Source organism: Emys orbicularis, chromosome 1 (assembly GCF_028017835.1).
Source record: "Emys orbicularis isolate rEmyOrb1 chromosome 1, rEmyOrb1.hap1, whole genome shotgun sequence".
NCBI classification, from domain to species: Eukaryota; Metazoa; Chordata; order Testudines; family Emydidae; genus Emys; species Emys orbicularis.
In genome coordinates, this window is record NC_088683.1 from 317478055 (window position 1) to 317490715 (window position 12661).

General features: G+C 45.1%; 1 protein-coding gene across 1 annotated transcript; it reads right to left on the reverse strand.

Moving 5' to 3' along the window:
• Positions 1 to 1812: 1812 nt before the first annotated feature.
• CCNA1 (cyclin A1) lies at positions 1813 to 12450 on the reverse strand. The gene is made up of 9 exons (XM_065416265.1): positions 12361 to 12450; positions 11104 to 11280; positions 8011 to 8254; positions 6609 to 6733; positions 5700 to 5923; positions 4879 to 5083; positions 3873 to 3986; positions 2308 to 2441; positions 1813 to 1864 (listed from the first exon to the last, which is right to left on the reverse strand). The coding sequence occupies exons 2-9, from the start codon at positions 11254 to 11256 to the stop codon at positions 1813 to 1815; spliced, it is 1251 nt and encodes a 416-aa protein (XP_065272337.1). The 5' UTR covers positions 11257 to 11280; positions 12361 to 12450.
• Positions 12451 to 12661: the final 211 nt, after the last annotated feature.

The following is a 12661-nucleotide window of genomic DNA, read 5'->3' on the forward strand; positions in this document are numbered from 1 at the left end:
CCCTGACAGCCTAGTCTTAAGTGAAGGGGAATCCGGTCGTGTGGCATATTGAGAGATCAGAGTACTAGAATGTGTGCAGTATTTAAGAATCCTACACTGGGATATAGAGATATCCTCTGATTTCTATAGCATAAAAGTACCCACGGCCTCAGTATGTAATATCCTCTAACTTCATCCTGGATTCTTTCTGGTTGGTCTTCTGCAACCTCAACTCTGCTTTCACCATGGGTTCTACTTCTTTAAGGTCCAATCTCAGGTACCCTGCACTGCCTGCCCCAAATTCATCCTCACTGCTGCTTTAATATGTTCTCCACTGAAGTCTTATCCTTTAAGGCTGTCCTTGTCTGTTTCCTGAGACAGACCAGGTAAAAATTTCCCTGGTGTGTGTACACACACACACACACACACACACACACACACACACCCACCCTCTGTCATCAGTACTCACAGATTCAAATATTTTTCCACCAACCTCTCCACTCCTGACTTGTCTCAGTCTAGTCAGACAGGCTGAAATAAACATTTCCACAGCACCGTAAGAGCTTAATATGGCCAAAACCCCAACTCCTCTTTTTGCTCAAGTTCTGTCACTATTAAGTCATTCCTGTCATTCAGGTGCACAGCTGGGGAGGGGAGTGGCATCTTTGACTTCTCTCTCCCTTGTCATTTCCCCCAACTCCCCAGTAGTGTCCAAACCCTGCTGCAGCTCCCAGAAGAGAGACTTTTTTTTTTCCTACACAGCTAGCACTCCTAGCCCTTATCTTGCATTTTAATGACTGCAGTGTCCACTTCTTTGGCCTCAAACATCTACATGTCCCCTACACATCTAAGGGGCCCATGAATATCACATCTCTTCCCCTTCGATTCTCTGCATTGCCTCTCCTCCCCACGCCATAGCATCAAGTTTCATCTTTGCTTATAAAGTCCCCACAATTCTGCCCCTCACTACTCATCTGCTGTAGACTCACCTCACCCTTACCCTTTCTTTCCTGTGCCAATTAAGTATTCAAGGATTGCATGTTTGGCTCCCCAATACATGCCTACACATTCTACATGGGAACACCAACCCTGAACTTAGCCATACGGCTTTCTCCAATTCCCTTAAGACCACTTCTGCTATGATCTCACCTAAAAGAAGCTAGCGTCCCACTGATGATTTGATGGTGCACCACTTGAAAGGAATTATATTCAAGAGGATTTGTGCAATAGCTAACTTTCATAGTTAGGTGATCTCATGTGTTGCCTTTGCTATCCTTCCTATTGTTTGAAACAAGACTCAAATGACAGATTGACTGCAAGATCTGCAGGGCAGCTATTATATTAATTTATGGTAAGAGTCAATACAGTTTCTCCTCTTGATTCACAACCCATTTTGAGATCTAGATAAGATTTATAGGTTATAAGGCCACAAGGACTATTATGATCATCCAGTCTGACCTCCTGTCGAACACAGGCCATAGGATTTCTGAGTTTTTTTCCTAAGATGCTCCAGTTCAAACAGAAACTCACCCAATATTGATTTAAAGAGGTGCCAAAGATGGAGAATCCACCACAATTCTTAGTAAGTTAAAGCTTAGACAAGTGAAGCTAGAGACATTCATAAGGCAAGATATTTATTAAAAGTGCTTTTAGTTTACATTAAAACTAGTCTAGAGTCCTTGTAAAAAAATCATATTTAAAAATGTCAGCTAAAACAATAAGCATCATGGTTACTGACACATGACCTGCAGTGCCCTATAAAAATGTAAGACCAACTCTGTTGATCAGGAGGCAAGTGCTTCGATTTTAGTTAGTGTGTTGGTTCACTGGCATTTATTGCAAAGGAAGAACTGCTGGTGGCTCCATAAAGGATATATGCATGTACCTGCAATAGAAACAAGCAGCTAGTTAGTTACAAGTTATTTAACTGACATCTTGTTAGTAGGAAACCCTACTTGAGGTACATGAATGATTCGGGTTTCAGCTGCTGAGTGCTTCAGCACCATGCAAGTCTGAAACACAGAGTTATGGCTATGCCTAGATTATAAAATTGCTCTTATAAGAAGAACAGTTCTTACTATTAAGATCACTTCAACCTTCAAGACATGTGTAGTTAGTATCAGCTACTACCTTGTTAGGGGAGCTACTAGATAGGACTACCAGTTATGTAGAAACTTTTGATTAAATAGCTTGCGCATAGGACCTCCCATAGCATAGCTCCATTGATTAGAACAGCATGATTTGCATCAGTTGAGGAAATTTGGCCAATTTTAATCCCTGCTGTCGTTTGGAGCCAAACAGAAGGCATTTAGTGTCTTAAGAACTTACTTTGACAGCTTGTATTTCTCTCTAATTGCTTGCTGTGGTCGATGAGAAGCATCAAGGCATGCTTTATGTAGATCACTCAGACAAGGCACTATCTCGCTTAGCGAATACCCAGTGAATGCAGCAAGTGTTTCTGGCTGATCAGTAGAGAAAAGAATTACTGTACATTATTGCATTTGGTTAGGTACTGTGTCTTCCAGATTTTGGTAGAGGCTCTCTGTCAAGAAGCAAGTCACATTTCTGCTGAATACTTAGATGGACAGATGCACCTATTTTGCTGCTGAAGTGAGATCCCATAGCAGTCACCATAGAGGATGTGAGCCCTCTCAATATCCCAGATGCATCCTAGCATCAATGTCCACTTTAGGTCTTTACTACAGCAGAGAAGGCTGACAAGAAGCTCCTTCTGATGCAGACAGAATGCTTGCTGGTGTCTTTCACCAGTTCTGACCAGTGTTCCCTACCATTACCACCAAATGAAATAATTCCTACAGCACATAGGCAAATACCAATAAGACTGGTATTTGGATAAAACCATGTGCACTAAGATTCTTCTCCCCCCATAACACAAAGACAGTTGCATAGAGGCCAGTCTATCAGTTTTTTTATAGGGTGGGATCAATGCATTGACAAGATGGTTAATTATATGATGAGTCTCATTAGGACTGTGTACGATAACAAGTTAGTCTCAGCCAGTGGCCAAAGTATTGTTCCTGCCTGTGCAGAAGTTCTAGATGGAAGAGAGGAGCAAGTCTTTGACTAGCTAGATCAGGGGTGAGCAAACTTTTTGGCCCAAGGGCCACATCGGGGTGCGAAACTGTATGGAGGGTCGGGTAGGGAAGGCTGTGCCCCCCAAACAGCCTGCCCCCTGCCCCCTCCCACTTTCTGCCCCCCTCAGAACTCCCCCACCCATTCAACCCCCCCCCCTCGCTCCTTGTCCCCTGCCCAACCCCTCCTGGGACCCCTGCCCCTAACTGACCCCCTGTCCCCTCACTGCCCTGACCCCTAGCCACACCCCTTCCCCCTGACAGGCCCCCTGGGACCCCACCCCCTATCCAATCCCCTGTTCCCTGCCCCCCCAAACTTCTGCCCCATCCAACTGCCCCCTGACTGCCCCCCCAGGATCCCCTGCCCCATATCCAACCCCCCCACCCCAGCCCCCTTACCATGCTGCTCAGAGCAGCATGTCTGGAGCCACGCCTCCCGGCTGGAGCCAAACACACTGCTGCGCTGCCCAGCATGAGCGCACAGCCCCACCACCCAGAGTGCTGCCTGTGTGGCGGCATGGCTGCGGGGGAGGGGCCGGGGGCTAGCTGCCCAGCCAGGAGCTCAGGGGCCAGGCAGGAGGGTCCCGTGGGCTGGATGTGGCCTGCGGGCAGTAGTTTGCCCACCTCTGAGCTAGATATTAACTGTGTGCCAGTGGAAAAGCCTGTTTAGTTGAACTAGAACCCTCCCAAGAGATCTGCTAGTTCATACTATGTGGAGTGGAGATTCTTTCCACTCAAGTCTGAACCTGTAGATGTAGGAAACCCCCAGTTCCACAGCACCTCAGATAATTAACAGCTTACCCACAAATGCCTGTTCACAGTGTAATTTGCTAGACAGTAAGCTGCTGCAGCAGTTTGTGAAGGAAGGTACTTCAGAAATGGATCAGCTTCCAGGAGACTCAACTCTGCTACATACTAGGCAAAAGAAGTTTGCAAAAGTTACTTTCAAATAGACCTCTGTGCATATGGTGGGATCAATTCAGTGTGCTCTAAACAAGCATTGGTTATCTTTCCAGCAGCAGAGTTTTGGAGAACAGTGGATCATTATATACTCTGTTTGAAAGCTGTTTTATCGGTTTAGAAAGTTAGGGTGAAATCCTGCCCTCACTGGAGTCAACAGGAGTTCTACAATGATCTTCAATGGGGCCAGAAGTCACCTTTTAGAGAGATATCAGTTAGTTGAGTGACAGCTGGGCAGTGTTGTGGTCAAGGCACTGGACTGGGATTCAGGAGGCCTGGGTTTGTTTTCAGCTCTATCACAGGCTTCTTATATGGCCCCAGGCAAGTTAGTTTGTGCGCCTCAGCTCCCCCATCTGTGACGGTGGGAATAAGACTTGCTTTCTTTTACCCTTTGTCCTTTACATGGATAATGAAAGGATATGTCCTGTAGAGCTATATTATATTGGTACAGTCAGTGGTTAGCATGGCAGGGCCCTGATCTTTGTTGGGGCCTCTGGGCTCTACCACTATATATGTACTATCAATATAGACAGTGTAAAGCTGTAGTTTTGGAAAGCAAGAAGCGCAACAGATTTTGCTATTAGGTTTAGATTTAATTCCTGTGCTGTGCACTGTTACCAGGCCTGCACTTTATGCAATCTCCAGTTAGGGTACTGGTTTATCAGGGTGTTAGTCATGTTTGATAGGCAAGCACCCTCAGCATGTTCCCTATGGTAGGTGTTTTCCAATCAAGAGGATGCTCCTGAGAGTAAACTGAGTCTGAAAGTTCCCACGTCTCCACCCCCCACATGTTCCTGCTTTAGCAATCACACTCCTTTAAGGGCTGTGGGAAGACAGTAACACATACCCTTGCAAAGTTCTCTGTCCTGACACAGACTCCATTTCTTTGTAAATACTGAAGGAGAAACTGGTTGATAGTTGGTACTGTCAAGTCAAAAGCCAGTACTTTCAGGAGCAGATGTTCCATTCTTAATAGCTGTCTCTTTGTGTAAGTATCATCTGTTATATACACAAACTCCTCTATCTCCGGAGGGTAGATCTCTTCATATTTCCTAAAAAGGAGTGCAAAAAGTTCATTAAGTCTATAAAGTTGAAAGTTTCAATCAGAAAGAAAGGCTTGTAGGAGTCAGTGCTGGGATGAGCATATGGGTCCACCTTCATCCAAGAAGGTTCACAGACTTCAACCCCCACCTAGGCATATCCTGTAACACACATGGTACCTTTTGACAGCTTAATACATTCAGCTCTTGCCTACAAGTCCTTTTTAGATTGACTATACAACAGGGCAGCATTTACAGACATTAGACTGCCTCCTTAAGAACCATATTATGCAAGATGCCATGTTGTACCATTTTTTGAACAGAATTCACATTGAAGTTAAGAAGCTTAAGCTTTAAGAGCCAAAAGTCCAAGTGATACAATGTGCTTCAGACAAAATAAGTTTTGGTTTAGTCCATGTTCAAAATCAGTAAGAGGAGTTTGTGAATTAAGTAGAATGATAGCATGTTAGTTTAAAAACAAATTCTTACCACCACAAGGTTTGTGTTGTCAGAACCAGCACAACTCTTCAGAATAGATTTTAGTTTCAACCGCTAAATGAGAGGAAGAGGTCTTTTCCCACAAGAAGTTTGTCTGTCAAGACTTCAGTAGGCAACAAAGAACACTTACGCAGCCAGAAGAATTGCTGCTGTTCCCACAAGCTGCAGCTTCCCTCTGAGGACAGACATGCAGGAAAGAAACCTGTCCAGAAAGTTGACAGCTAGGTAGAGTGTTTCAGTACGAAGTTTGTATTCTTGCCCAACTTCCACCAGCCAGTCCACCAAGATTGCACGCATCCCTGAGGTGATGTCTGGCTGCTTTCGCATGTAATATGGTTTTGGCCTGTACCTTATCTGTTTGGAAAGATTGGAGGTTCAGTAATTAGGACATTATAAGAACAACCGTTGCCATATCAATGGTGTAAGCAATTATTCTCACTGATGGTCAATATATTAAGACCATTACCGATTCCCACCATCAGTGAGTGGAGAGCTGTACTGAATTCAGTGACAAAAGTTAATCATGAAGTTTGACAACTGTAATTGAGGAAGATCTAGCACAGTGTAAAAGCTAGTGTATAGTAGGAGCTTTGGAGGGGAGCACTACTCTGGTGCGGGTAGGAGCCGCAGGTAACCACCACCTCCTCAGATTGCTACAGCCTTTTTTGCCATACTCTCTTACTCTCAACCTGATAAATAGGTTCTCAAGAGCTGTTAAAAGTCTCTTCACCCCAGAAAAGCTCAGTTACACATTTCATCTGAGAGAGGAGCTAGAGTCAAAGCTGTCCTGCATTTTAGAAGAATCTTCTCTCACTACCTCCTGCTCGGACCTTGGCCAGCAACACAAGGAGCTTACTGAGAATGCTTTGTTAAAGAGAATGAAGGCAGTAAAGAGATGCTAAATGACAACCAGAGAATCTGAAAGTTGTCTCATGCAGCAATACTTTAAGAGTGGCAATCTACATCTAAGAGGTAAGTGTTGCCAGTACATGTAGGGTCAAGGAAACATTGACATTATAGGCTTGTGAAAGCCACTCACTTCAGCTTCTCTAAGATACTGATGAATGTCTTCTGCATAGTCTCCCACATTCATTACATCCACGATGTTATCCACATGAACTTCGTGTTGTGACTGCAATGATGTATCCACCAACATAGGAGAACCTGCACAATCAGGATTCTTATTACATAAGGCATCCAACAAGACATTTAGATGGGACATTTTTCCTTTTAACTTATCCTGCCGATTTTCTGGCAGTACAAGATTCAATCACATTTATATGAACAAGTAATCTACAGATAATTAAGTTACACTAATAAAATAATACCAACAGAATCTTATAAGAGGGATGAGGCAAAAATGCCAGGTTTATTGTAAATACAGAGAAAGAGGGAGAAATCAGGATATGCAACTCAATATTATTTCACTACCATTCCTTATTCATTCACACACTCATTCATACAAGTTCTGCAGAGTTGTTATAGTTACCAGCCTAGAGGTTGCTCATGGCAGAGTACTGGCCAGGTAGCCTGCACATGAGGGTGGAGCTGAGTCCTTGTCAGATGCGCATCCGATGCTCCTGGAGGGTGGTTGCAGAACCAGAGTCAAAAGTTTTCAGTCTTTAGAGTCTGTTCTTATAGGATTTTGTCCTTATACAAGGCTATGGGAATTGCTTCATCCTGCTGATGTTTGTTTGAGGTGATCATCAATTAGCAGGTGGCATACCCCTGATGGCTGAGTGTTATCTTGTTCTTCAGAGTCTTCAGCCCTCCATCCAGGGGGGCACTTGGGTGGATTCCGGCCTGCCCTCCGGGGGTCTTCCAGTTATCTCTAGTCTGCGCATTCTTCGGCCAATCGAGACTGGGGTTGTAATTCTTAGGCTGACACTTCCCTGACCATTCATCCTTTATCTAAATCAATTTATCCTTTATCTAAATCAAGTATCCATTCACATACATCCTCTATTTTAACATAGATTTATTACTTATTACTTCACTATCGCTTTTAACTTCTAACAATTCTCAGGATGTTGCAAATCTACTTAAACTTTAACATACATAGCAAACAAGTTAAAAGCCGTGTTCTGTTTGAAGAACAATTACAGTTGTTTTTGCAAAGCCTGATTCCTTTTTGAGAACAGATTTTGTCTTAGGATGTGTTAACACAATTAGCAGTTTGGCCTTGCATGTTTCTCACAGAGAGGGAGAGACACAGAAATGGAAAAGCAAGAGGCCTAAGCTGTGGGGAATTCAACTGAATTCAATCTTACCCCTTGTCTCTCTTGGCCTCAGACTTGTTATACACATACACTTTATGGTTCTAATACAAAAATTCCCTGATATGGTCCAACAATTTAGACAAGTTTACTTTTGTTAAAAAAGCCAACCACTTCATGTATGAGATTAATGTTACAAGCAATATTTTGAGCAGTGACAGTTACCTGTACTCAAATCCAACAGCAGATGAATATTGGGTTTCATTGTGCTAGTATCCACTTCACACAGGCTAGGTTCCACCTCTTCTACAACTGTGCAGCTGCATCTGTCTTTCTGCTCTGGTTCATCTACATATATAGCAAACCCTTGCTTAGATGTTACATTGACCATACAGCTGGGCAATGTATTCTTTCCAGATGGAGGGAAAGCATTTTCAGAGCCAGAGAAGCGTCTGACTATTGTGGTACCCTGAAATAAAGTACAGATTAAACCTGTAGGAAGAGATTTAGGTACAAACAGAAACAGTGCAATTAATATTTTTAGAGAAAAGCCACCCATTTTCCTTAGCACTGCAGACTGCAAGCACTTGCATCAATAAACTGAACATTAGTGGAAACAAAGCTTGCCATTACAACTGGCATTTAGGAAATACTGCTTACAGCAAGATGGCAGTAATGATGGACATTTGTGCTACATGGAGAATTATCTATCTTCCAGTTTAATAAGCCAGGTTCAGTCTTGAATAATCTTATATTGCTAGTGTCAAACATTCATCTGCAAGATGGCCAGCCTGAGCAATTCTGCTGAAATGCCAACTGTAATTATAAGCTCTGAGCTACAGTTCAATTTATTCATGTTGAGAACTACCAACATTAAATGCAGCCCAACACTTGTTACCTTAGCTTGCTGAAGAAAACAAGAGCTGCATTAAGAGTTTAAAGCAGTCTTTTATAATTTGATATTAAGGTTGTTAAAATGGTTTTTAGATATGTATACTAATGCTAAGCCCTACGTCGCAAGAGGTAATTTTAAGAGTATAGTTTTCAGAAAAAAAACTGGATTTTGTATTGAAAAGCTAATAAAAGCCTTTTATAAGGGTCATATCAGTCTTCCTGGACCGCCAATAGTCAAGAGCAAGCCTGTAGAATAGATGAAAGCTAGCAAAAGTTTCTTATAATTCTAGTGAGTATGTCAGTGAACTGCACAAGTGGATTAGAGTTTAGTCCAGGTCTTTAGTGAAGGTTTTGAACTGGGCAAGTAGTTTGTCTGTTCATCCCATGAACATGAGGTAAGAGCTTGCAGCCCCCAACGAGCATACGCTGTATTAAGTGCATCATAAGTCATGTCTTTGAGCAATACATTAGGCATTGAGGTTTGAAAAAGCTTTGGTCAAAGTCAGGCTCTGAAATGAAAGAGGGCCAATTTTCAGAATATTGAGCAATCACAAATCCCACCATGTCAATAAGAGCTGCAGTTGCAGTGACTCAAATAAGAGCTTTTCAGAGATGTTGAGCCGCTACAACCCACATTTGGCTTCAGTAGAATTTGTGGGTATGCCAAACTTCTGTAGCCAGGTTCCTTTATTTAGGAGCCTGGCTTTAGACACTCAGATCTGAAGATGATGGGGGGAAAGGGTCTGTTTTTATTGCACAATACCAGATGTACTCTAAGGATTACCACCTCTAAATGGTAATCTATTACTCTAATCCCACTGGACTGCTTTCCTCAAAAGAGGTTTGCACAGGAGTAGCAACTACTATACATGCAAGGACCATTCCAGTCTATGACACAGTAGAGTACTAGAGAGTCATGCTAACCAGATTAAAATCTGCATAATGGCTCTGGCACCTACATTTATTCTGAAGAATGAGGGAAACCAAGAAAAAAAGGCTATCCCAAAAGTAATACTTGCTCTCTGAATGATTGCCACCATATCAACACACTGTAGGAGCCATATACCGAGCCACGGAACCTTTGAGCAGTAGTTGGCAGTTAAGGGGCATATACATTTCCACTGAGCCCTACATTCCATAGGCCAGGGGCAAAGAGAAGCCACTTAACAGTCCCTCCCCCTCCAGAAACGTTACTTAAAGCTGGGCTCCAAGTTAGAGCAGAGGAGAAATGGTCAGTAGGGCCACACTGTAGAATACTAGCTAGACATGACCTCCTCAAAAAGCTCTGCTAACTGAACAGGGATTGAAGCACTACCCTTTTAAATCCCACGTGTGATCTGGATGAAATATTGAGAGACAAGCAAATCATGTGTGTTAGCCAAATTGCATATTGCAAACCTAGTACTGTCAGCCCCAAGCATTCAAAAAAGAAATCATGAAATAACTTTAAAAAAAGGTCAAGAGGTAATAAATGCTGGGTTCTTTTTATTTGCCTTCTAGTTTGAGCCTTTAAATTGCACATGGGCCACATTTTCAAGCTTGTTTCTGCAACCCTGTGAGCTAGAATTTAAGGATAAAAGAGCTGAACTGAGAGTCTCAAGTAATCACAGGATTCCAGGAGCTAGGGCTTTAAATAAGACACCAAAAAACATGATATTTGCAATAAAATTGCCAGAGTTGGTACTGTGTCCCTCCAGTGCAAGCTGAGGGTCAGGTCATTTATCAGGCTTTTGTCACTTTTGGGGGGGGGGAGGGGAAGAGGAGAAATGAAGTCAGGTTAGGTATATACATACTTAAATATGTCCTGATCAGTCAGACTTTTAGATACCTGTTTTGCACATATGTTTTAAACTCCGGTTTACCAACATTCACAGCAATGCCCTTGACGGTTTACATATCAGTTCACAAAAGTAAGGTTTAAAAAATGATGAACTAGGTTTAGAGAGGTTTCAGAGTAGCAGCCGTGTTAGTCTGTATCCGCAAAAAGAACAGGAGTACTTGTGGCACCTTAGAGACTAACAAATTTATTAGAGCATAAGCTTTCATGGGCTACAACCCGAAGAATTGGGTTGTAGCCCACGAAAGCTTATGCTCTAATAGATTTGTTAGTCTCTAAGGTGCCACAAGTACTCCTGTTCTTTTTAGGTTTAGAGAAACACTCAATTTAGGTAAGGAAAAAATGGTCATAGTTCCTCCTCATTGTCTCTGGTTAAGATCCATAGTAAGAAGAAACCCAGTGCTGGAATAACAGGGGCCTTGACAAAATCTGTTTGGAGACAAGAAAAGCTTCCATAGCAACTGCACAAGCTATATCTGACTTAAGTAGTATCATCCATACATGCACAAAAGGCACCTTGGGTGTTTGCCAGCCACTTATCAGTGTAACCCCACAATAAGCAATGGGGTTCACCCCCCAAAAGTTACCTGGCCACATGCCCTCAAGCACTGCCCATTCTCAGTTAGCAGCCCAAGCACAGCCCTCTGTGGGGGATTTTGGTTGGAATAAGGCCCAGCTGCAACCCGGCGGATCTCCCAACTTCCAGCTTGGGAGATCCCACTCTTATCGTTGTGATGCATTGTTTCAAGGTCAGCAGCTGACAGCTAAGAGAAGAGAAGAGAATGGCATATTAGTCATCTCAGGCAAGTTCACCCTAATTTCTCTCTAAAGACAACAGTCCAGATTCCCCTTCCCCCTCCTAGAAGGAGCACAGATCTCTCCCATGACCGCTTCTTATTCTAAAGGTAGGATTCTAGGTCTCATCATTAACCACTGGAACAATTTACCAAGGGTCATGGGGGATTCTCCATCACTGACAAGGTTTAAATCTTTTTCTAAAAAATACGCTCTAGGGATTATTTCGTGGAGGTCTCTGGCCTACATTATATTGGTCAGACAAGATGATCACAATGATCCTTTTTGAGATTAGAATCTGTGACTCATAAGCAGTACGTCTTTTTCCACACTCACAGTGCGACAGACTTGCCTTCATTAATGCCACCCCAAAAAAAACTCTGCTTCCCCGTTGGGAGCCCTGGGAGAAGCAGTGCTAGAAAGACACTAAAGCCCTACAAGCGCTGCGGCTCCGGAGAAGCGGAGCAAGACACCAGCTCCAGGGGGAATATTGCGCGGAAAGGGGGTCAGGGATGCAAGGGAAGAGGCTACTGAACGCCAGCGCCTACAGTAACCCAGGCCAGAGGGCTCCCTCCGGGCTCCCTGATGCACAGGTCTGAAGCTCTCCTTGCCTTTGCATACTATTAGGGCAGAGCACGCTGAAGCCACGTCCCCAGAGCGGGAGGGTTACAGGCTAGTGAGCTCCTAGGAGGTCCTACACCCCCAGCCCCACAGCCCCGGGTGCAGTGCCCGGGCCAAGCGCCCACTGAGCCCCCGCGGACGCTGGAGTCCGAGCGGAAGGAGCCGCCACCCGCTGCTGGGGTCCTGCGAGGAGCCCACCGCGCCCTAGTGCCCCCAGGAGCCCCGCCGCGCTCGGCATTACACGCCAGCCCCGCAGCTGGGGAGACCCCCGCCTCTGCTGCTGCTGCTCCTGCCGCCACCCCTTGCCCGACAGGCAGCGACTAGCCAGGGCGCCGAGCCGCGCCGCTGCCCCCAGCCCAGCCTATGTAGCCGCGTCCCGGGGGCGGGGGAGGCGGCGGCGCAGCCCCTCCCGCGCGGGCGCTGATTACTTTCAACCCGTCTGCGGCTGTTGGTGCCGGCCCGTTGGAAGCTGAGACCGGCGGCGGCTCCCGTGGCAACCGCAGCGGCCGTGCCGGGGCCCTGGGGGATCTCCATGGAGACCCGGCCCGCCGCGGGGGTCCGCGCCAGCCTGCCCCCGCCCCGGCGCGGGGGGCGCCCAGGGGGTTGGCCACTGGCTCCAAGGGGGGCAGGATGGGTCCCCTGCATCGGGGCTCGCGGCCGCGGGAGTCCGGGATCCCCACGGAGGGCCGGGTCCGAGCAGGGCGCCCTGGGCTGCTCCCACCGCTGAGT